Source organism: Watersipora subatra, chromosome 3, assembly GCF_963576615.1.
Source record: "Watersipora subatra chromosome 3, tzWatSuba1.1, whole genome shotgun sequence".
NCBI classification, from domain to species: domain Eukaryota; kingdom Metazoa; phylum Bryozoa; class Gymnolaemata; order Cheilostomatida; family Watersiporidae; genus Watersipora; species Watersipora subatra.
The window spans coordinates 12,468,596-12,490,814 of NC_088710.1; the positions used below are offsets into that span (position 1 = coordinate 12,468,596).

Consider the following 22,219-nt stretch of genomic DNA (forward strand, 5'->3'; position numbering starts at 1 on the left):
ATCTCCATGTGTTTGTCTGCTCAGTTATTTTGAGCAACCTTGTTGCTTGGCAGGCTATTATGCTCTCATGTCAAAATTAATTGGCTGTAAGCAAACCTGAATCGAATCTTATTTGATATGATCATCGCTTATTCCAAAAAGCTTTGATATCAGTTTCAGATTATATTTGAGCTAATTCTTATTGATTCCTTTTCCAGTCTGTTTGACAATATCTTAACAAACAATTGGTAATCATCTAGCATGGATAAGTATTCCAATAAGTATTCTCTGAGTAGCCACTATATTTATTGTGGACCTAGCTGTTTAAAATTCATTGTAATTTTAGCCATCTGTGCCAGTTGCTTCCCAAACACCACCTACTAGAAAAAGACTCAACAAGACAGACGTCCCACAGTTAGATGTTAGAACTTCAGCACCAGCCGCCTTTGGAGTTAGTCCAGGTCAGACGAGTGATGGTTCTATGACTTGATCTAGTCATTATTGAACTGCTTACATTGTGTATTCAAGATGCCGAGACCAACCTACAAAGTTTTTGATATAAGCACTATTGATGGGAATAAATATTCTTCCAAGCATTGTCACTCGTGACGGCTGCATGCCAACACATACACGCACACGCATATACACACGCATACACACACGCACATATGTGTACATACTCACACACACACATACACACCACCACATACACACGTTGTTTATTCTAAACATAATATATACTAGTTGATTTCCTGGCGTTGCACGAGTAATACAAAACAGCTTATAAACAGTGGCAGGTAATGTAGTTGACTGATTAGCCAATGAAAAAATTAGCAACTCGGCTAATTTGAGTAACTTAAGCTAGTAAATTTAGCTTGTGTAAATCTTTACTACAATGGGAGCCGTGAAGTCAGCTTGTAATCGTTACATATGACATGCATCATGATCTCTCGCAGTCATGATCTTAAAATTTGCTAGTAGTAACCAATATTAGTATTTTTGCAAGCCTTTGAAGTGTGCATATTTTAACCGATATAATTAATGTGACCACAATTATTCTATTGTGCAGCAAGGTAGTTGCTTAACCTAGTGGATAGAACGTCTGCCTGCAGACATGGGGATCATAGTTCAAATCCAGTGTGGAGTGGATTTTTTGTTACTAAAAATTTATTGCTGTAACTAGGCACACAGATGACAGACCAACAAATGAAAAACACCGAGATTTGTGTGTACATGGATAGATAGAGGATGTTATCTTAAAAATGCTAGTTTTGTAAAGAATGATGAAGAAGGAGCATTCACTACACTATGTTTAGAGTGAATTATACCATAATATATAATATAAAGTGCATTTAGCTGTTGGTAAATCACTACAGAATTGTTTTAAGCAGATAGAGACTTGCTCTTAGCAGGTGATCATTTGAGGAAGATGGAATTCAAGATTGCTACTAGTGGGTGGGAGCCACCTTGACTCACTGGTAGCCATCTTGAATTCTATCTTTCTCAAGATGAGATCAGATCTTTATCTGTTTAAAACAAATTTGTAGTAATTGACTAACAGCAAAGCGCATTTCAAATTTTATAAAACAGTATAATATATTCTACATTCTTTATCTATGAGTTAACCTATTAGTTTGTTTTTGAGGTTCCAATAGTTGATTTTATCGCAAAAGAACGTTTCAACTATCCGCTTTTCTACAGGTTCTGGAGTTTCTGCTGCCACCAGTTGGCGAAGTCTTCCAACCTCCCGCAGTCAATCCTCTGGCAAGCTGCATGTGGATGAGCATAAGCAACTCAAAGAGGTGGACAGGAAGGATGAGGCACCTCTGTCTAGTGACCCTGACACTAGCCTTTTTGAGTATGAAGATGAGCACCTGTGAGTCATTTTGCTTTCATCCTCTTTGGCTATTTTAAGTAATAAGTAGATAACTCCTCATACTATGGCCAGTTATTTTTCTTTTGCTTGCCGGTCGATCTAGAAAGTGTTTTTTGCTATAAATCGGGCAACTGGTGAAAGAGAATTACCAAAGCCGGATTAATGGCGTGTCGCATCATTGTAAAAAGTGACTTAGTAGTGATAGAAGGCCTTAGGATGTTATTGCACTGAGTAGATAACTCCTCATATATTGTCTAAAGCTAATGATTGAAGAATCGATAAGTTGATAGATCATCAATTGGTTTAATCTCTGCAGGTTGGAGATTGCCTGTCTTAACAAATAAAATGACAATTTAAATCAAAGAATTTAAATAAATATATACTAGACTAAAATAGTAGAATAAATAATACTAGACAAATCTCCAATCGTAGTATGAATAGTGGAAATTTCCCATGATTCATTTTTTCACCATTTAATGATCCTTATTGGCTATTTTTTATAATCAATAGTCAATTACTTTATTGTTAAGCAATTGGTTATTGATTAAACTATTCAGCATATTCTCGCTGCACTTTCTCGCCTCGACATTTCCTACTCAAAAATTATACATAGCATGATGTTCTTGTGATATCTGACATATAAAAATGGTTTGAAGCCTAAAATAATTTTTAATTTCATGCAATTTATAAAAACCTTTAGTACAATAGGTTATTTGTCTGCTAGTAATTTATCCTTCACAAGGTAGTCATAAGCTGCTGAAGTTTTACACTAGAGGCCCTGAATTATATTTGAAGTGCCCCTGAAAATAACTAATTTTGTTTTTAACCAAACAAAATCGGGTCTAAAGACTCTAATATTAGGTTCTGTCACAAAAATGAATGTACAAAGACTAAATTGCCGCATAAGGCTTCACCAGAAATTAGGATTCTTGTCTTGATCAATTAAATGTTAGCGGGGACAACTTTAAATCTGTTGTATAAATCATTGAAAGTGTGGTCATGTTATTTTTTTGTGTTGAATTATTCTTGCAGAGATCTCACATCAACAGCATTACGGCGCTCGTATACGTCAGGAAGCAGAGGTATGTGGAGCTTGAAATGAGAGACTATTTCAAAACGTTATGGTTGATGATGGCTGGAATGATTTGAGCTGTTAAAATTTACCTGTTTAACAATATTGCTGCTTTGCATAGCCATCGGCTTGTGGCAGCATGTATTTATTGTGATAAGAGTAATGCTTTAAGCTGCCACCAAGTAACTGCATCTACTTGACATGAGCTTATAGCTTATTACCATCACTGATGTTCCAGTTTTAGGCCTTTTTGACTTTGAATGTTCACAAAAAAGTTGTCGTCCTATTTTTCATTGTGCTTCGAAAGAATTATTTATTAGTAATGCTGTTTGGAATTTACTTGGTTGTGCGGAGTTGTTTGTCCTTGATTGACTGACGTCGCTTTGTGCTAATGCTGCCTGACAGAGCGTCTTCAAAGTCGAGCCTCGTCGGAGTCCATCGATACAATCGGCATGTCTCATGGCAAGACATCTCCTTCACTCGAGGATCCTACAATGGTTTCAACAGAGGAGCCTCCCAAAGCATCTGGTATTTTGAAGAGTGAGTGCAGTGCCGCTATTAACATCATCACACAGTTTTGGTCTGTTTTCTCACTGGCGTACCTGTACACTGTAGCATTAGGTGTACCTGTACACTGTAGCAGTAGGTGTACCTGTACACTGTAGCAGTAGGTGTACCTGTACACTGTAGCAGTAGGTGTACCTGTACACTGTAGCAGTAGGTGTACCTGTACACTGTAGCAGTAGGTGTACCTGTACACTGTAGCAGTAGGTGTACCTGTACACTGTAGCAGTAGGTGTACCTGTACACTGTAACAGTAGGTGTACCTGTACACTGTAGCAGTAGGTGTACCTGTACACTGTAGCAGTAGGTGTACCTGTACACTGTAGCAGTAGGTGTACCTGTACACTGTAGCAGTAGGTGTACCTGTACACTGTAGCAGTAGGTGTACCTGTACACTGTAGCAGTAGGTGTACCTGTACAATGTAGCAGTAGGTGTACCTGTACACTGTAGCAGTAGGTGTACCTGTACACTGTAGCAGTAGGCGAACTGTATAATGTTTGGTTTAATTTCAATCATACATAATTGATCATGATTGATGTAATTGATTTTCAATCAGGCAACTAGTAAGAAAGAATTACCAAAGTCGGATTAATGATGCGTAGCATCTTTGTAAAACGTGACTTGGTAGTGATACAAGGCCTTAGGATAAGTCATTGCACTGAGTAGATAACTCCTCATTTATTGTCTAAAGCTAGTAATTGAAGAATCTCCATGTATCAGCTCATCATGTATCCATGTCGGAGATTGCTTTCCTTAACAACTAAAATGACAATTTACATCAAACAATTAAAATAAACAACCCTTTACTGAATAAATAGTATTATACAAATCCCAATTGTAGTATTAAATAGCGGAAATTATCCATGATTTATTTTTTCCTTATTTAATAATCGTTATTGGCTATTTTATATAATCAATAGTCAATTGGTTTATTGTTAAGCAATTGGCTATTGATTAAACTATTCGGCATGTTCATAGTTACTAGTTACTAGTTCTGTAAAGTTTGGTTGTAGGTTAGCTGATGAAGTTGTTTGAACATTGTTGAGGCTATATGAAGACTTTTAGCATTATGGGTTGTTTTACGGCAATAGTTCATTTCTATTCTTATCTTATGTTAGGGGTCTTTGAGGTCAGGGTTGATACAGTCTATGTAGTTAGGGGTCTGGATGAATCTAGGGTAAAACTTTGGAATTTTCATGAAATTTTACCCTGTAGTTCATTGATGGCTATGACAAGTTTTTTAACATCTCTACAGAGAAACGAATTTGAGTTGATAACCCTCTAATACCTGCTAACCACTTATCATGAACACTAGTACCTTGGCTGTCCGGTTTGTCGTGATAAATTATCATCAGTAATAATTATCTGTTCAATTATTCTAAAGTATGGCACAGTGATTGATTGGCGCGGGTGTGACAGTGTCAATCGAAAAAGCTGTATGTCCCGAGTTTGAATTTCTAACAAAGCAATCTTTTTCCAAACATCCCACTATAGCTTCAGACAGACACGACTATTATCATAGTGAAGACCAAACTAAGGTAAAGCAAAATAGTGATTAGGTTGATTGATCGGCCCTCGTTCCGAATTCTCAAGTTATGATATCAGGTCAAGTAGTTGTGACTCTATTAAATTCTTGGTTGAAGCTCTCACATATTTTAAAGTCAAAATGCCTGACTGACCCATTATATATTTTTTTCTAAAGATAGGACAACTCTCATTGATTAAAAAATGCTTCGAAAACCAAATGTTTTGCATAGACTTTTGTTACATTTTGTTCAATTTAAAAGCAGTATTGTACTCTTTGCAGATTCTCTTCAGTGGAGTATTCCTAAAAGCCTGAGTCCCCGACATACCACGAGGGGTAGTTCGCTGCCCAGTGTGGGTGACAGCCTAAGGCAGAGTCTAGAAGCGAGTGTGAAATCGAGGGATGAGAAAGATGAGTCCCTCAAGCAGAGTGTTGAGATGAAGAAAGACGAACTAGATGATCATGTGAGCAACTTAGCCACAACTCTCAAACAGAAGCCAGACGTCTCGACTTTAGAAGAAAAACTTGAGTTTTACAGGAAGTTTGAAAGTAGGTCATTATTCAAGAAATAACTTTTGAAGGTTATTCTTGCTTATCTATTAGAAATGACCTTGATAAGTGTGCAGTCTCTATAAACTTGAGTAGGCTGGAGTCACTGATTGGGGAGATGTTTGTTTGTGAAGCGGTAGCACCCAAGTTCTTTTGTTGTACAAATACAGTCAAACATGGATAACTCGAACTTCAAGGGACCGAGCAAAAGTGTTCGAATTATCAGAGCGTTCAAGTTATCAGAGCACTGTCACAAGTCCATGTATTTACTTATTTATTAGTAGATAAATGTACATATACAAACTATAATATAAATCAAAAGCACAAATGGCTTGTTTCAAATTAAATGCTTCTAATGTAAAGTTTAAAACGTTTTTATCAAAAAGTATAGAGATTTTTCTATCACTTGAGATTGGTTTGTTGTTTGAGGTGATGTTATTGCCAGGACGTTTTTTAGATTGACATTGGCAAAACTTGATCGTTGCTGAAATGCTCAAAAGAAAAGACATCTTTTTCTTTTGAGCGTTTTACCCACGATCAATTTTGCCGAATTTTCTTGAAGTTTATGCAAATATTACCTTACTTTACCTGGGATTCGTTAAGAGCAACACTCCGAGGCAGTTCAATTAAAAGTTTTACGAGGTTTAACGGTACATTCTATATCACTCACGCTTTTGTAATGGATACTTATTGAATGTACACACGTATTCTGTGTTTAGGTCAAACGATGAATAGTTTTTTTAGCTAAGACAACGTATACGTTTAATTACAACAATTTTTAAGACGTTTTAAACATTCAACATTCCGACCTTGATTCAACACGGAATCAACGTCGGAAAACTATTCATCGCGGGCTAGCCGGATCACGCACTCTAGGATTTTCGCCACGCACATACAAAACAAAAACAACATGCTGTTTTTGTTTTGTATGTGCGTGGCGAAAATCCTTGCGCGCGTGACCCGGCTAGCCCGTGCTATTCATCGTATAGCAGTATAAATCAAATTTCACCAAACCTTTAGAAAAGTCGTTGACAAAAATATTTTGCCGATTGTGGTAATAACGACGCTTATGAATTACGAAAAGATGAGGTTTACCTCTATGGCTTTGAATAAAGTGATTTTCTAAAGCGATAACAACCGTTTCGGTAGCCGTTGGGAAAAAACAGTTCGAATTAACAGTGTTGAGTTCGAGTTATCTATAGCAATTTATCATTACGTGGGAACGGACCAAAGAAACCGTTCGAATTAACCATGTGTTCGAGCTATCAGTGGGCGAGTTATCCATGTTTGACTGTATTTTTCCCATCTCAACCTTTGGACCCTTATTTCAGAGTTTTGTAGTGTGTGTCAGAAACCCTGACTGTTGGTATACGGGCATCCACATGACTCTGTTTACGAATTCTGTTTCCAAGTAACAGCGTGAACCAATCAAATTAATTCTTATCTAGAGCGTTAGACCAGTAATTTTATTTCCATTACCATTTCTCTATCAACTTCCTTATCTTTAAAAAGGGATTCCAACTTACGGCCGTTTTTTTAACTGTTCGTTTTTCAGCTTTTAAGAGCTTGTAATCACATTTCCACATATTTGGCACCTACAACACAGCAGAGTAAGACATGGTGAATCTTTTCATACCAAATAACTGTAATGTGAATTTTGTTGCAAGTCAACGTTTAACGTTCTCTTATACAACTCTGCAGTCTCTACGGAGAGAACGCTGCACGGACAAGAGCAGCTCATCAAAGTGCTGAACGAGAGAATTGTGAACCTGGAGGAAACGCTGGCTGACTATAAGAAGTACAAAGAGTGTATGGAGAAAGGTAAAGATTGAAGAAAACGTTATTGAAAGATTTTAGGCTAGGTTTCTTCCATTTTGATTTTTGATTTCTTTTCATCAACAATAGTAATTAAACAGAAGAAAAAAAACTGGAAGAGTGAGGAAGCTCATAATACGCATTAGCATAGCTAGTCGTGGCGTCAGGCTTGTCGTTATCGCGTAATCAAGATCAATTTTTATGAGAAATTAGGTTTAATTCACTAGTTAAATGATGGAGATGAAAATGCTCTGTTTGAGGTCTCTTCTTTTCTAAATCAAGAGCTATTATAAACCTTCTCACTTTATATTAAGGTAGAACTTGTTTAAAAGTAAATAGTTTTGGCTGAATAAAATGGGGTCAGGGGTTGCTGAATGATGGAGTACAGGCTAAGTACCTTCATGTGTTACAAAATAACGCTTACAATTACCTTCAAATACAAATTTGCTATCATACAAGCAGTATGCCCAACAATGTCTAGGATTTCATTGTCAATCAGATATCCAGCAGGTAGGTGTCTAAGAGGCTAGTTCTTAGGTACCAGGTGGAGTTTTGAAACCAAATATTTATAGTGGCCTGGTGGAGGTACCAAGTATATGCGAGAGAAGTTTGGATGAAATTGGCCAAAAATTTGGAAATGTATAGCATTGACATGGACTAACAGACAGACACACACAATGACAAAGCTCAGTTTATTAATATAGATATTATGTTACATACTATATTATTAATATGGATGATAATAAAAAGTTGAGCAAATACTTTCAAGGTAATTTCCAAAATATGAGTTCGACATTGCTGAAGAAAATTTGTGGTTGTGTAATTGAGAATATAAAGTTAAAATTTCAAAATACGACAAATAAAAAATGTCTCTAAGCTAAGTTTAGACTTCTTCTACTCTAAGTTAGTGGAAGTCAGGCCGTGTATCTTAATCACACCTTCTATTTTACACCTAAGCATCACTAAGCCTAGACTTATGTTTTTTTTTCTAGATAAAGTAGCGATATAACCTCAGTTTTATATATTATTACTGTTAGTAATTGAGCCTCTACCTTTAATATAATATAGATCTTTACATTTAGGTTTTATAAAAAAATTTATGTAATATATTTGTAGTAGTGCTATGGCTAATGATCTGAATATTTATCATTAGGTTTTTGGGATGTGGAACGAATTAAAGAAGTTACAGTATTCTCTTATAACAATATTTGCTCTAACATACAAAGGTTTTAACATATGAAGCATATGAATCTAGGTGTTTGCTGAACCAATCGCACTTTTATATGCAGAGCTCACTGATCTGAATGAGTCACTGACCGGCCAGAACAACAACTTAGCCAACTTGGTGTATAAGCTCAACCAGGAGATCAGCTATTGTCAAACACATCACAAGCTAGTCACAGATCCGAATGGCAATGCCATCAAGGGCCTCCCAGATGGTGCCCCGACTCCCGCTTGGATGGTAAGTTCCTTGATGCTAAACCGAATATATACATACGTTCTGAAAATCTTTCAAAATAATCTTCACTATAGTTTGGTAGACGGTTGGCTCACACTGCTCGAGTGTTAGGAAGTATTCTCCCTAGCTAGCATTTATAGTTTCTGCTCGTTACGCTCTAGCCTTGGTGCTTACTCTTTACCCTCAGGTTGACTTCAAGTACCTCTCTCCTCTAATCAAATCACTTGAGGATCAGGTGGCTATGAAGGGTCAAGAACTAGACAGCCTCAAAGTAAGTCTCTGTTGTTCTTGCGGAGTTGTCTGCTCTTGAAGATTAATTTTTGCTATAATAAGATCCGTGTCCAACTGTCTAAAGCAAAAGTTGAAGGTTAGGAAAAAATATTGCATCATGCAGGATTTGAACCTCTGATTTTCGCCTTCACTGCCTGGCACACTACTTCCTGCGCTAATCATTGGCCTTCAGAATCATAGAATATTTGTGTACATATTTATTCTCTGTACTTTATTGGCACACCTGACAATCTCTCACACCACACTAGACTGCCAGGAAAAAATATATTATATACTAGAAATTCTACTGTCATACAGACCACGACCAAAGTGATATTGGCTGATGATTCAAAGTGATTCAAAGGCTTGGTAACATATTTAAATAGGTTTATATGCGTTTTGTATCATTATTATACTTAAATGACTTTACTGAAAAATAGTTAAATTTGTTGATAGAATTTCTTTACAAGGGTTTGGTGACGGCCATTAACGGATAATTTTTTGGGAGTTATGTGCACTTATCATAAATTTCCCAATCAATCACTTCGCTCGTGTTTGGTCGTGGGATAATATATATATTATAATAATAACTGGAAATTCCACTGTCATACAGCCCACGACCAAAGTAATAATGGAAAAAAGAAAGGGTACTGTTGGTTGTTGAAAAAGTAGTTCTCAGCAGGAATTGACAGAGTATAATGTAAATGAGACTTGTTTGAGATGATATAAAATAAATTTGAGGGAGCACGACTCTAAAAAGGCGCAACTAACAATTTATTTTGGAGGTAAAGTTGGGTTGAAACCAGGTATACGAGTAATAATGAAATATGTTTATTATATCTCTGAAATGCAATATTAAAAGTAAAATATATTGTAATATACAGTTTGAAAATTGGCTGTGTTGAATGTAGAACGGTTTTGATAGCGATATGTAACAGAAATAAATATTAATAAAATAAATATTTAACTATCTCAAACCTATGTTTTACAATAATAAAATAAATATTAATTCAAGCTGTAGACCTAACCTACTGTACGTAATTTAACTAACAACAGCAATAATGAAATATGTTTATTATATCTCTTATTATATTGAAATGCAATATTAAAAGTAAAATGGCAAACTGCCATGTAATATACAATTTGAAAGTTGGTTGTTGGTTAAAATAAATATTAATTCAAGCTGTAGACCTAAACTACTGTACGTAATTTAACTAACAACAGCAATAATGAAATATGTTTATTATATCTCTGAAATGCAATATTAAAAGTAAAATATATTGTAATATACAGTTTGAAAGTTGGTTGTGTTGAATGCAGAACGGTTTTGACAACAATATGTAATAGAAATAAATATTAATAAAATAAATATTTAACTATCTCAAACTTATGTTTTACAATAATAAAATAAATATTAATTCAAGCTGTAGACCTAACCTACTGTACGTAATTTAAATAACATCAGCAATAAAGAAATATGTTTATTATATCTCTGAAATGCAATATTAAAAGTTAAACGGCAAGCTAATGTGTAATATACAGTTTGAAAGTTGGTTGTGTTGTGAATGTAGAATGGTTTTGACAGCGGTATGTAACAGAAAGCAAGTGTTGGCATTTACGCGTCTGGAAGTTTTATGCAAACTGGAGTGAAATAAAGAAATATTCTTGTCATAAAAGGGCGTTGTAGTAATGCCCTACCTTGTAGATAAGATGTAAAGAAATCTGGCTGATGTTCTAGATAATTTGAAAAACCTTCGGTAATTGGACAAAAACGTAGGCTGATAAACTGTGTACCACATTTTCGTACCTGTAAATCGGTCTACGCCTCAAACAGTCTCGAACAGTACACAAACCTTCTTGGCAATTAAACAATGCCATAGACTGGTGAAATGAGCACAATTTTCTCGTGCTGAATTGCGCACTGCTAAATAGTTCTACTATCTGTCGCACGGCTTTATTGGCGTTTCGTAGGTCGGTCGAAACTATTAATAAACCAAGCTGTTCAAGCGTTTTGTGGCGATTTTTGGCAGAATTAATCTGTCTATTTATGTATAATCCAATCAGATGGGTTAGTTTTAGGAATTTGCGGTAACCTTTCAAAGGCTTGGTAACATATTTAAATAGGTTTATATGCGTTTTGTATCATTATTATACCTAAACGACTTTACTGAAAAATAGTTAAATTTGTTGATAGGATTTCGTTATAAGAGTTTGGTGACGGCCGTTAACGGATAATTCTTCGGGAGTTGTGTGCACATGTGCATTTATCATAAATCTCCCAATCAATCGCTTCGCTCTTGTTTGGTCGTGGGATTATAGTATATTAATAAGAATAATTTATAAACGTAATAAATTATAGTTCTTCCACTCTTCACTATTCTATCTTGAAAGCTTTATTGCAAAAGAATGTTTTATGTTACTATTCATTTGATTTTACATACAGTTTTAGTTTTATGAATATCTACAAAGGTGTGAGCTGTATTGGAAGACAGGTTTTCAGCTACGGGCTGTTTCCTCTCTTCATCCCGCTTTTTCCTTCTCCCACTCTTAATCTTTTTTTCCTCCTTTCCACTCTTTCTCGCCTTTTTCTGTTATTGCTTGTTTCCTTTCCATTCACCTCTCTCCCATTTTATTCTCCCACTCTTCTCACAGTTGAGTCCATCGGAAAGTTTCAAAGAATGGGTCTTTTCCACGTGATTCGCTATTCACTGCTATTAAACCACTCTATAACATTCATAAGCATCGCCCAACCCACTCCATGACATTCATAAGCACCACCCAACCCACTCCATGACATTCATAAGCACCACTCAACCCACTCTATAACATTCATAAGCACCGCCCAACCCACTCTATAACATTCATAAGCACCGCCCAACCCACTCCATGGCATCCATAAGCACCGCCCAAACCTGTTACAGAGGAAGTTCAGCAAGTACGAGGCTGACATAACAAATCTGGTCAAAGAAAATGAAAGCCTGCGGGCCACTCTCAAGTCTAGAGGCTCTGATCCTGAGGCTATACAGCGGAAAACATGGTACGTTTGACTACACCCCTCTTTTGCACACCTGTAGCTCAACTAATACTTGCAATGGCCAACCTAATTAGTTGTAATTGTTGGTTTACCCAGGAGTCAACTACAGGAGCAGGCGTTGCTTGTTCTCGAGGAGAATGAAATTCTGCTGAAGAAGTTGGACGTTCAGGAAGAAAAGTTTGATCAGATGCATGAGAAACACTACTATGAGTGTGAGTCATAGGTCATAAGGTCAAGTAGTTATATGGAAGCCCACATTAACATAGCTTTTAATGTCATTAATGGAGTTGTGCATAATTGCTTTAGGGTTTGTATTAACATTGTTGTTAGGGAGGGTTTTCATGTTAACGTTGCAATTAGCAAAGATGTATACAAAAGTTTTCAATATCTTCTTGTTAAGATTGCTGTTAGCTATGATTTTTTCATAGTGTTCAAGGCCTTCTGTTAACATTGTCAACAGTGAAGTTATACATTAGAGTTTTAAAATTTTTGTCAACATAAAGTCAGCAAATCGTTGAGTTACAGCCTCAGTTTCTTAGTGAGTTTGGGTGAAGCAGCATGTGATACTATGACTAATACTAAAGACTTATGACTAATAACCCTTCCTACCCTGAGGTTCACTTTCCACTCTCTTTACACTACTCGTTCTGATAGAAGCAACCGTGGGGGTATCACATGCCAGATATAAACTCATGTTATTTTTTCTCAGTCTCCTCATCTCAATCATCAAAGCAGCATAGAGTATGTTAGCCTATGATTCCTAATATTTACCAACTACTGTATATCGTAATCTTAAAAGTTAACAATTATTATGGCTAATTTGGCAACAAATAATGTAATGCTTTACGTTATGTCTTATCTAAGCAATTTAAGAAGATCATGACACTCGAATGCTGCCTAAGGTAGAATAGGCGCAACTAAGTTTCAGTGTTAGTCGCATCGCAGTGAATCTATGTGAAGTCAAAAGAAGTTAGTCAAGCGACCAGCTGTGTAAGTTTCTCTAAAGGCCGTTTGTCAGTGTTTCCCTTTTGGCGTTCATCGTCGATTATGTGAACCGTGAATTGATGGCATCAAAGAAGCTTCGTGGACACATCGGGAAAGTTTGTAGCTGTCAAAATTTCCCGATATTTCGACGACTGCTTTTCAAATGTGAACCATTTCGGCGATGGTAAGTCGCGATTGTGAATAGAGTGATTTATTTATATCCGTTCATGATAGTCGCTGCGGGACTAATTTTTTATTCCACCACATGAAAGCAAAGAAGTTTCTTCGCGAAAATTTAAAAAGAAGAATGAAAACACTACGTCACAGAGTATTTCCTGATGCAAACGTGGATGGGTTTGACAGTGTGAACATGGATATCATCGACGATCACCGAAGTATTGTGGCATCAACGGCGAAATATTTTGAACCAGCCTTTAGCTTGTCAAATACAGGAAGTGTGTTAGTCTAGTGGCATTGTACTGGAGAATAGCCAATTTACTTGGCATGTTTCCAATGCACTGAAATCTAAGGAAATAAATGTAAACAGTATGTACTTTTTTTTATTTAATCATTTTTTTTATGTTATTTCAATTTTCATCCTGACTGGGATTTTGAAATCACAACCCTTAAGCTAGTAGAACAGCGAGCGTTTCACCCGCTAGTCAGCCATCGGGTTGAGAAATCTTTTACACTCGTCATGAGTTGAGCCTTTATTCGCCTTTAATCTGTTGTTTTCTCAATTGTAAAATAAGTGTAATTTAGGTTGGATCGAGTGTTTAATTTGGCAATTTATGAGAATGAACTGCTGATGGATGCGTGTTGCAGTATCAGAACTTGAGGACAAAATGGTAAAAGTGAATGCTGAACGACAGTCTGTGCTGGAGAGGCTGACTGATGCCAAATGTCAGCTGGCTATGTACCAGTCAAGATCCCAAGAGCTGGCGGCCTCTCTGTCTGTGAAGGTCGACAAAGAGGAGCATGACAGAGTCGTCCTTGATTATAAAACGTATGATATTACACAATGATTGGCTCTTTTTTGTTGTTGTCGTGAATATTCTATGTTGAATGGATTCGTTAGTTAGTGATATACGTGTAAGCATCATTAAGGCAAGGCGTTATCACTTGTGGCTATGAATTCATTCAAGTAAAATGGCGACAAGTGGGGTTGTTAGCATCAATGAATTAAGCCTGATTTACATTGGTTACTGTCCAAACCAATCACAATTACTTTACCAATTTTGTGTTTGGGACGTTATGTTCACACTATGGAAGTTTCTTTCGACCGTCCAAACTCAGATCTGAACTGAACTCTGGCTATAATAATATTTACGGAAGTGAAATTTATCATGTCGACACGCTTTTCTGAACGATAATTTTTACAATTACGAGCACTTCTAGAATTATGTAGAGAATGGAATTCCACAAGCAAGAGTTTTCCACGTTTTTTGTGAATAAAACGAATAAGCTCAAAACATAATGAAAATAAATATACATGTGTGGAAACAATGTTATTGGACGGTTATTCTAAGAAGCGTAACAATTCCACACAGCAGCAACATGAAAGAACAACTCACTTTACGATCTCTGACTGTTTCCTGATTCTTCTCTGCTATCATGTGGCTGACATGTAGTTTCTTGTGGATGAGTGAAATGTGCAGCAGATCATTTTTAGGATTGATGGTGTTACGATATTTATTTTTGATGTATAGAAGAGATGGACACGTATTCCTCCATGAACAACCGCTAATCAGGAAGCCCCACACTGTGGCCTCTAGTTGTTACTAGTACTGTAGTTGTTGATACAGTCAATTCTAAATTGCTTATTTATAGCATCTTTAAGATTGTGGCTTGTTCTTACAGGAGGTTGCAAAATCTGGAAGAGGTGAGAGGGAAAGATAAGGAAATGGCTCTGATGAAGCTGAGCGACTTGCAATCGGAGAATGAAGTAACTGATGGGATAGTGAGAGACCTGAGGGACGAGCTTAGGACATCCAGACAGGAAATGAAGTTAGTCACTTGCTTCTCGAGTTATTTTTTACTATTGCATTTTAGAGGAAAGGCGATACAGTAGACACTCCTACAATGTAAATAATCCGTTTCAGGAATGTTTACGTTGTATGGGCAGCAAAATACATACAAATTGTCTAATCCGTACGGGGATTTCTCCCAACTCACCCCTTTACACCTTCAAAAGGAATAAAACTAGACTTAATTTCTTAACTTAATATATCATTAAATTATTAATGTAATTTACCGTATTATTAGTTTTTAATGACAACTTTTCTCCTTTTTTTCAATTTCACTCGGTGTATGGTTCATGATTACGGTAATTTTACGAAAAAGGGGAGGAGTTTGGGTCAGAGCCCACACTTTCAATGCCAATGTACATCAATTTTTTTTCTAGACAGCAAGGTTTATTTTGCGACGAAAAAAGGATAAAAACTATTTTATATGTCTAAATTAAAATTAAAATATATCATTATTGTAATAAGAGCGGCGTCTATCTGTCTGTTCGTCTTTCCGTCACCCGGGCTAAAGGTTAGGATAAAAGATTGCTTTCAGCAAAACTCCAACTTGTGACATTTAGCTTGGTACACCGACACTCATACTCGCACCAATCAATGGCCTTAAGTATTTCTGAATAATTGTGAAGCCACTTAGTCTTTGCGCTTTATTGAGATACCTGACGATCTTTCACGGCGCACTAGTCTGCCAGGGTTCTAGAATATAGAATAGAGAGAACCCTATGCATCGTTTTTTCTCTCACTGCGGCACGAGAGAAAGCGATATTTTTAAGGCTAGCTACAAGATTCTCGTTATTATAATAGAATTTGAGATGCTGCACCAACTTGACGCTTTACGTTATGTGGAATTTGTTATGTAGTACGAAGTGGAAACTTTACATAAATTTTTTACGTTATGCGGAATTTACGTTATAGGAGGTTTATATTATGGGCAGGTCTGGTGTACATTGTTCAATTTGTTTTTTGACCTGTGATACTATGGATAAGAATTACAAATCTTGCTGTGTCCAGTTTATTTTTGTTTCTTCTGTTGAAGACTTTTTTATAAGATTCGTATGGTGGCTCTTTTATTTTAGGAGGAAGGAAAAAGTAATCAAAACTCTCGAAGAAGATTGTGCTGCTCTTGCTTCTGAAGTAAAGAAAGGAAAAGATGTTCTTGCTCATTTGCTGCTCGTAGTAAGTAAACTGACGGCCTTTGGTTATGGACATATGGCCTCTCATTACGGAGTTATGGCCTCTTGTAACGGAGTACTCATAATCACATCTCTACTTACCTAATAGCTGAGGGTGATGAGAGATGACGACTCACAAATTATATCTATACTAGCACCCGGACAGTCTGGTCAGCCATGATAGATTGTCAGGTGTGCCGATAAAGCACAGATAATAACTATACGCACACTTATTCTAAACTTATGTAAGGCGAGTGAATAGCACAGGAGGTATTAGCACAGGCTGCTAACCTGAGTGTCATGAGTGTGAATCCTGTACATTGGTTGTTTTGCGAATCTCGTTTCGTGGCTTCGGACAGACTTACACTCTTGTTATAGTAAAACTTCTAAAAATAAAATTCTAGTAATCCATTCTGATGTCAATGACAAAATAAGTTGGCATCTCATGCATGTATTTACACAGGCAAGTTATTTACATTTTGAGATGAAATTTGTTTGTGAGAATTAATAATATTGACAAATTTATGCCTTGAAGCATAAAATTTTTTTATCTATCTCTTTTTGCAATATTAGGAGTGGACTGAAATAGACACAAATAATGTGGTAACTGAAACATCAGTCATAGCTAATGAATCATTCTTGATTTGCCATTGGTTGATCAATCACTTCAATACGGCATCGGTTTATTGCTGACGATTATTATAATATAATATTGAATATTATTCAAAACGAACATGATCTTTTTTATGTTTTTCGCGTTGTAGATGATTTACTACGAGAAAATTTCTCAAAAAACAGTGGAATGTAAAAATGTTTTTTGTGTTTTAGCATGCCCTCACAGACAACTTATTGTATGAGCTGTGAAATGCAAAAAGATAGTTGCGTATGTATAACTTGTTGTTGGCATGAGTAATCACCAACAAAATTATGTTTTTTATTACATGCCAATAGGAAAAATTGAAAAGACAGAAATCAGGAATTATTGAGTGAGTTGAACAGACGTGTTTTAAAAGTAGATAATCTAACAGTATTGCAGAGGAGTCGAAATAGTGAATTGAAGGTTGTAGTAACAGAAAGTTCATAAACTGAAACATATAATGGTGGATGTAGTATGCTGGTGTCACAAAATTGAAAACGATGTTTGTCCTATGTGTGTGGAAGGATAAATACCAATATTCTCACCCAGCTCATGTAGATCTGTAGGATTGGGGCCACTTCTTCATTTTCACAATTCAGATTTACAACTCTCAGCATATTTCTTTCAAAAGGGAGGACACAGAGATTTTTTAAACTTAGACTTAAACAGCTGTATGTAATGCCATAGTTGTATCCTACTTACGGTGTACAACGCAACCTACTACAACCTTTTGGAGATCTAGCAATAGCATATTTACAACAGTGAATTGAACTTAGATCAGCAACGGCAGCGTTTAAGAATTGTATTTGTCATGTGTGTGGAAGGATAAATACAAATATTCTGGGTATATTTTACTCAGGATTTTGAAACCTGTAGCACAAATGCGTAAACATCTGTAACAAAATACTTATTTTTGTTGTTGGTTATGTCATTTGTGATGCCATTGCTGCCACTGCAGCTCTACAGCTGACCTTTGTTGTTACAGACAGATGAAGCCGTACATGAAAAAGAGTCAATGCAGCATTTTCTTAAATCGGAAAACAAGGAGAAAAAGAAATCGGTTGGAGCCATCATAGAATCGGAGCTTGTCAAGGAGAAGTTGGTCGACGCTTTCAAGAAGTACAGAATAAAATCGGAACAACAGCTAGACAAACTTATGAGCAAGTAAGTCAATTCATAGAGTAGTATTTTTAATGACAGTTATTTTAGTAAGTCATTTTGTAGAGTAGTGTTTGTAATCTATATATAGGTCTTAAAGTTTGTTGTTGTTGTCGTCATCGTCGTCATTCGGTGTCGGTCCAGCTATAGCGATTAAAATCTAGCAAGAGAAATCCATGTCACAAGATTTGATCTCGGAATCTCTCATTCACAAAACGAAAAGCTAACCCATTAATCTTCACGGGATGCAATAGAGTCATTGGGCAATATGAGTCACTATCTGGGTTAAACTCCGCATAGTGACTCTGCATTACGCGCAACGTCACTAAAGCTTGCTCTCATGGCTCTTATTAGTAAGTTTAGCAATACGTATACTAGCGTACTCAAATTAGCCATTGGCAACTGCATTACCTGCCACTGTTTATAAGCTTTTTTTAAAACCCGTGCAACGCGGGGCATTCGACTAGTTTATATATATAAATAACAATGTTTTTCTGTCTGTTTGTTTTTCTGCATGTTCAGTTATATAGATAAAGTTTTAGAAATGAAAAATTCGTGGCGCACCGGATTTGAGTTCACAACCTCCAGTTCTGCTGACAAGCATTTATTCAATGCACTATACTGCCCAACTGGCTATACTATGGAATAAATTGGGCCCACTTATTACACATGCCACTTATTACACTTATTCTTGCATTTTACATAACGCCATAATTGACGAAAATTGCTTAAACTCACATGGCTGACAAGGCTATTGCAATCAGTATAAATATGTAGTTGGCACTGCACCTGGTACTGTATGAATTACACAAAAATAAACACAGTAAACATAAATAAAAGCAATGCACAGACAGAAGTAAATAAAACACCCTCATTTAAAAGTTAGAATGCTATGTGTTGTGTATGTGGATTAAAACAAATTTTTTGTGCAAAAGCTTTTTTATTACCCGCGCAACGCCAGGCATTCAGCTAACGTTGGCTATATTAGTAGGTCAATTCATAAAGTAGTGCTTGTAAGGATGGTTATATTAGTAGGTCAATTCAGAGAGTAGTGCTTGTAACAATGGTTATATTAGTAGGTCGATTCTTAGAGTAGTGCTTGTAAGGATGGTTATATTAGTAGGTCAATTCAGAGAGTAGTGCTTGTAATGATGGTTATATTAGTAGGTCAATTCATAACGTAGTGCTTGTAATAATAGTTATATTAGTAGGTCAATTCAGAGAGTAGTGTTTGTATTGAAGGTTAATAGCTATATGTTTTGCAAAAGCGTCCATCGAGATTAGAAAACCTGGACGAAAAAGCTGCACTTCAGAATACATGAACTGGCTTTTCAATGATAAATATTGGCAAAGTGGTATGGGTTACCAGTGAGTTAAGCTTTTATTAGGACATCCATAAAGTTACGCTATTAAAGGCGTCCAATTAGTGTCATAGAGTTCACAAGACAGAATGAAATAAAATGGTGTTGTTACATATGGCCCAGAAAACTTGTTTTGTGATAGGGGATATAATAGGTAAGATAATGCAACAATAAGCCATCCACCTGCCGTGTCTATTTCATATTTCTAAAATACACTTGCCTCTCTAAGGAAACAACTTTGTGTTGTGGAAAATGAAAATAGATTTTTAAAAGAAGTGAAAGAGTTTTGTGATAGGCAGGTGTAAGGGTTCCCATTTAGGTGTGGTGCTAAATATCGATTTAGCTTGTGATTCTATCTGCTTTTAGGGCATCTAAGCACTAATTAATTCAAGAATGACTTAATTCATTGCTTTCTAATATTTAATATGTTGTGCGTAAAATAACGCCAAAGTTAGCATTGCTCTTCACTCCCAAAAAACTGAAATTTATTTTTTTTCGTTTCCATATTGTGTATATAATGTCAATTCACTATGAAAGCGTAAGCAGATGCATTTTTCACAAGTAAGAAACGCAATAAGATTTTAATTGTTTATATTAATAACTCGTATAAGTTGACCACAATCGATATAAAAGTAACTGTATAGTTTAGCAACTTGATTATACAAAGCATCTAAGCAATTGGAAACTACTAAAAACTAGTTTTGTGGAAAAAAGCTTTTAAATACCATGGCGCCTGTGTTGTAATAGTATTCCAAACAATGGCATGCATACTTGTAGGAGTTAGTATCAGTAGTATTGATGACTTTATGGACAGGCAGTCATCAGTATTAGACTTTTAGAAGGCTTTGATTTTTCTAAAAGATTCTACAAGTGTGTGCATTGCTCCCTGACCTTCTCTAAATTTTGGTAAGTTTAGGAGAAAACAAACACATCACCGTTTCAAAGGTAGGAGTATTATTTTGGTGTCTTAGCGAACTTGAAATTTTTTTTACGCATTGGTAGTTTCTTAAAACAATTCAGTTTCGTAATTAAAATTTAAAATTCCGAAATACAACCAATAAGAAATGTTGAAGCTGCTAGGTTTAGACCTCCTCTAGTCTGGTAGAGTAAGTTGCACTGTGTATCTCTATCACCGCTTCTTTTCCTGAACCTAAGCATCACCAAACCTAGACTTATGTTTTTTCTAGATAACTAGCAAAATTACCGGCATTGCACGAGTATTAAAAACAGCTTATAAACAGTGGCAGGTAGTAGTTGCCTGCCACTCGCCATTTGCCTGGCATATTTCCAATGGCTAATTTGAGCAAGCTACTATCCGTATTGCTGAACTCACTAATAAGAGCCGTGAGAGCAAGCTTTAGTGACATCATATCACCTCATATCGCCCAATGAAGCCAATGCATCTCGCGTAGCTCAATTGGTTAGTTTATCGCCTGGTGAATGGGAGATGCCGAGAACAAATTTTCCGCAACACGGATTCTTCATTGCTAGATACTAATAGCTATAGCTGGACAGACAGAATCACAGGCGACACGCAAACACTGAGATTCATATATGTAGAAGTAGCAATATAACCTCAGTTTATTTATTAGTATTACTTTACTAGTATCCTGACAGTCTCGTGCGCCGTGAGAGATCATCGTGTGTAATAACTATGTCCGCAAGTATTCTTGGATGTGTAAGGATGTTTTAGTGGTGCAGTGGTAGTGCGTTTGGCTGTCAATCTGAATACCTGTGTTCAATTCCTATGCGGTGCAATTTTTTCCTAACGCCTTTGGCGTTGCTACGGACGGACATGGCTCTTATTACGTATATAGTAAAGATTAATTTATCTTTTACATATAATATAGATCTTTAAATTTAGTTTTTAAAAGTTATATATAAGATATTTATATTGATCTAATATCGCATCATCCAAGTATTTATCATTAGACAAGAGTAAATCGAGAAACTAAGGATATTATTTTCGCTCAACAAGAAGTTGGTATTTGATGCTAGTTACTACCATAAGTCCAAAAGTTTGTTTGTTTTTGTCAGAGTGCAAAGTAAGCTATACAGTGAAACATGGATAACTCGCCCTCGGATATAGCGAACACATGGTTAACTCGAATGGATTTGCTTCATCCGTTCCCACACAATGATAAATGGCTCTATATAACTCGAACTCAACACTGTTATAACGAACTGTTTTTTGCCCAACGGCTACCGAAACGGTTGCTATCGCTTTAGAAAATCACTTTATTCCAAGCCATAGAGGTAAACCTCAACCTTTCGTAATTCATAAGCGTCGTTATTACCTCCATCGGCAAAATATTTTTGTCAACGACTTTTCTAAAGGTTTGGTGAAATTTGATTTATCCTGCTATACGATGAATAGCACGGGCTAGCGGGGTCACGCGCGCAAGGATTTTCGCCACGCACATACAAAACAAAAACAGCATGCTGTTTTTGTTTTGTATTTGCGTGGCGAAAATCTTTGAGTGCGTGACCCGGCTAGCCCGTGATGAATAGTTTTCCGACGTTGATTCCGTGTTGAATCAACGTTGGAATGTTGAATGTTTAAAACGTCTTAAAAATTGTTGTAAGTAATTAAACGTATACGTTGTCTTAGCTAAAAAAAACCATTTATTGTTTGACCTAAACACAGAATACGTGTGTACATTCAATAAGTATCCATTCAAAAAGCGTGAGTGATATACAATGTACCGTAAAACCTCGTAAAACTTTTAATTGAACTGC

General features: G+C 36.2%; 1 protein-coding gene across 3 annotated transcripts in view; it reads left to right on the top strand.

Annotated features, from left to right (window-relative positions):
* LOC137390039 (centrosomal protein of 89 kDa-like) overlaps positions 1 to 22,219 on the top strand; it is a 29,963-nt gene that overhangs the window by 4,997 nt on the left and 2,747 nt on the right. Inside the window, exons 2-15 of one of the 3 annotated variants that reach the window (XM_068076273.1) lie at positions 326 to 440; positions 1,681 to 1,855; positions 2,888 to 2,937; positions 3,333 to 3,467; positions 5,300 to 5,566; positions 7,268 to 7,387; positions 8,671 to 8,843; positions 9,028 to 9,111; positions 12,053 to 12,147; positions 12,241 to 12,356; positions 13,954 to 14,134; positions 14,989 to 15,135; positions 16,229 to 16,328; positions 17,947 to 18,125. In XM_068076273.1, coding sequence (XP_067932374.1) covers positions 326 to 440; positions 1,681 to 1,855; positions 2,888 to 2,937; positions 3,333 to 3,467; positions 5,300 to 5,566; positions 7,268 to 7,387; positions 8,671 to 8,843; positions 9,028 to 9,111; positions 12,053 to 12,147; positions 12,241 to 12,356; positions 13,954 to 14,134; positions 14,989 to 15,135; positions 16,229 to 16,328; positions 17,947 to 18,125 — 1,937 coding nt within the window. Of the gene's footprint in view, positions 1 to 325; positions 441 to 1,680; positions 1,856 to 2,887; positions 2,938 to 3,332; positions 3,468 to 5,299; positions 5,567 to 7,267; positions 7,388 to 8,670; positions 8,844 to 9,027; positions 9,112 to 12,031; positions 12,148 to 12,240; positions 12,357 to 13,953; positions 14,135 to 14,988; positions 15,136 to 16,228; positions 16,329 to 17,946; positions 18,126 to 22,219 lie in introns of all 3 variants that reach the window. The other 2 variants (XM_068076272.1, XM_068076271.1) reach the window with 2 other exon arrangements.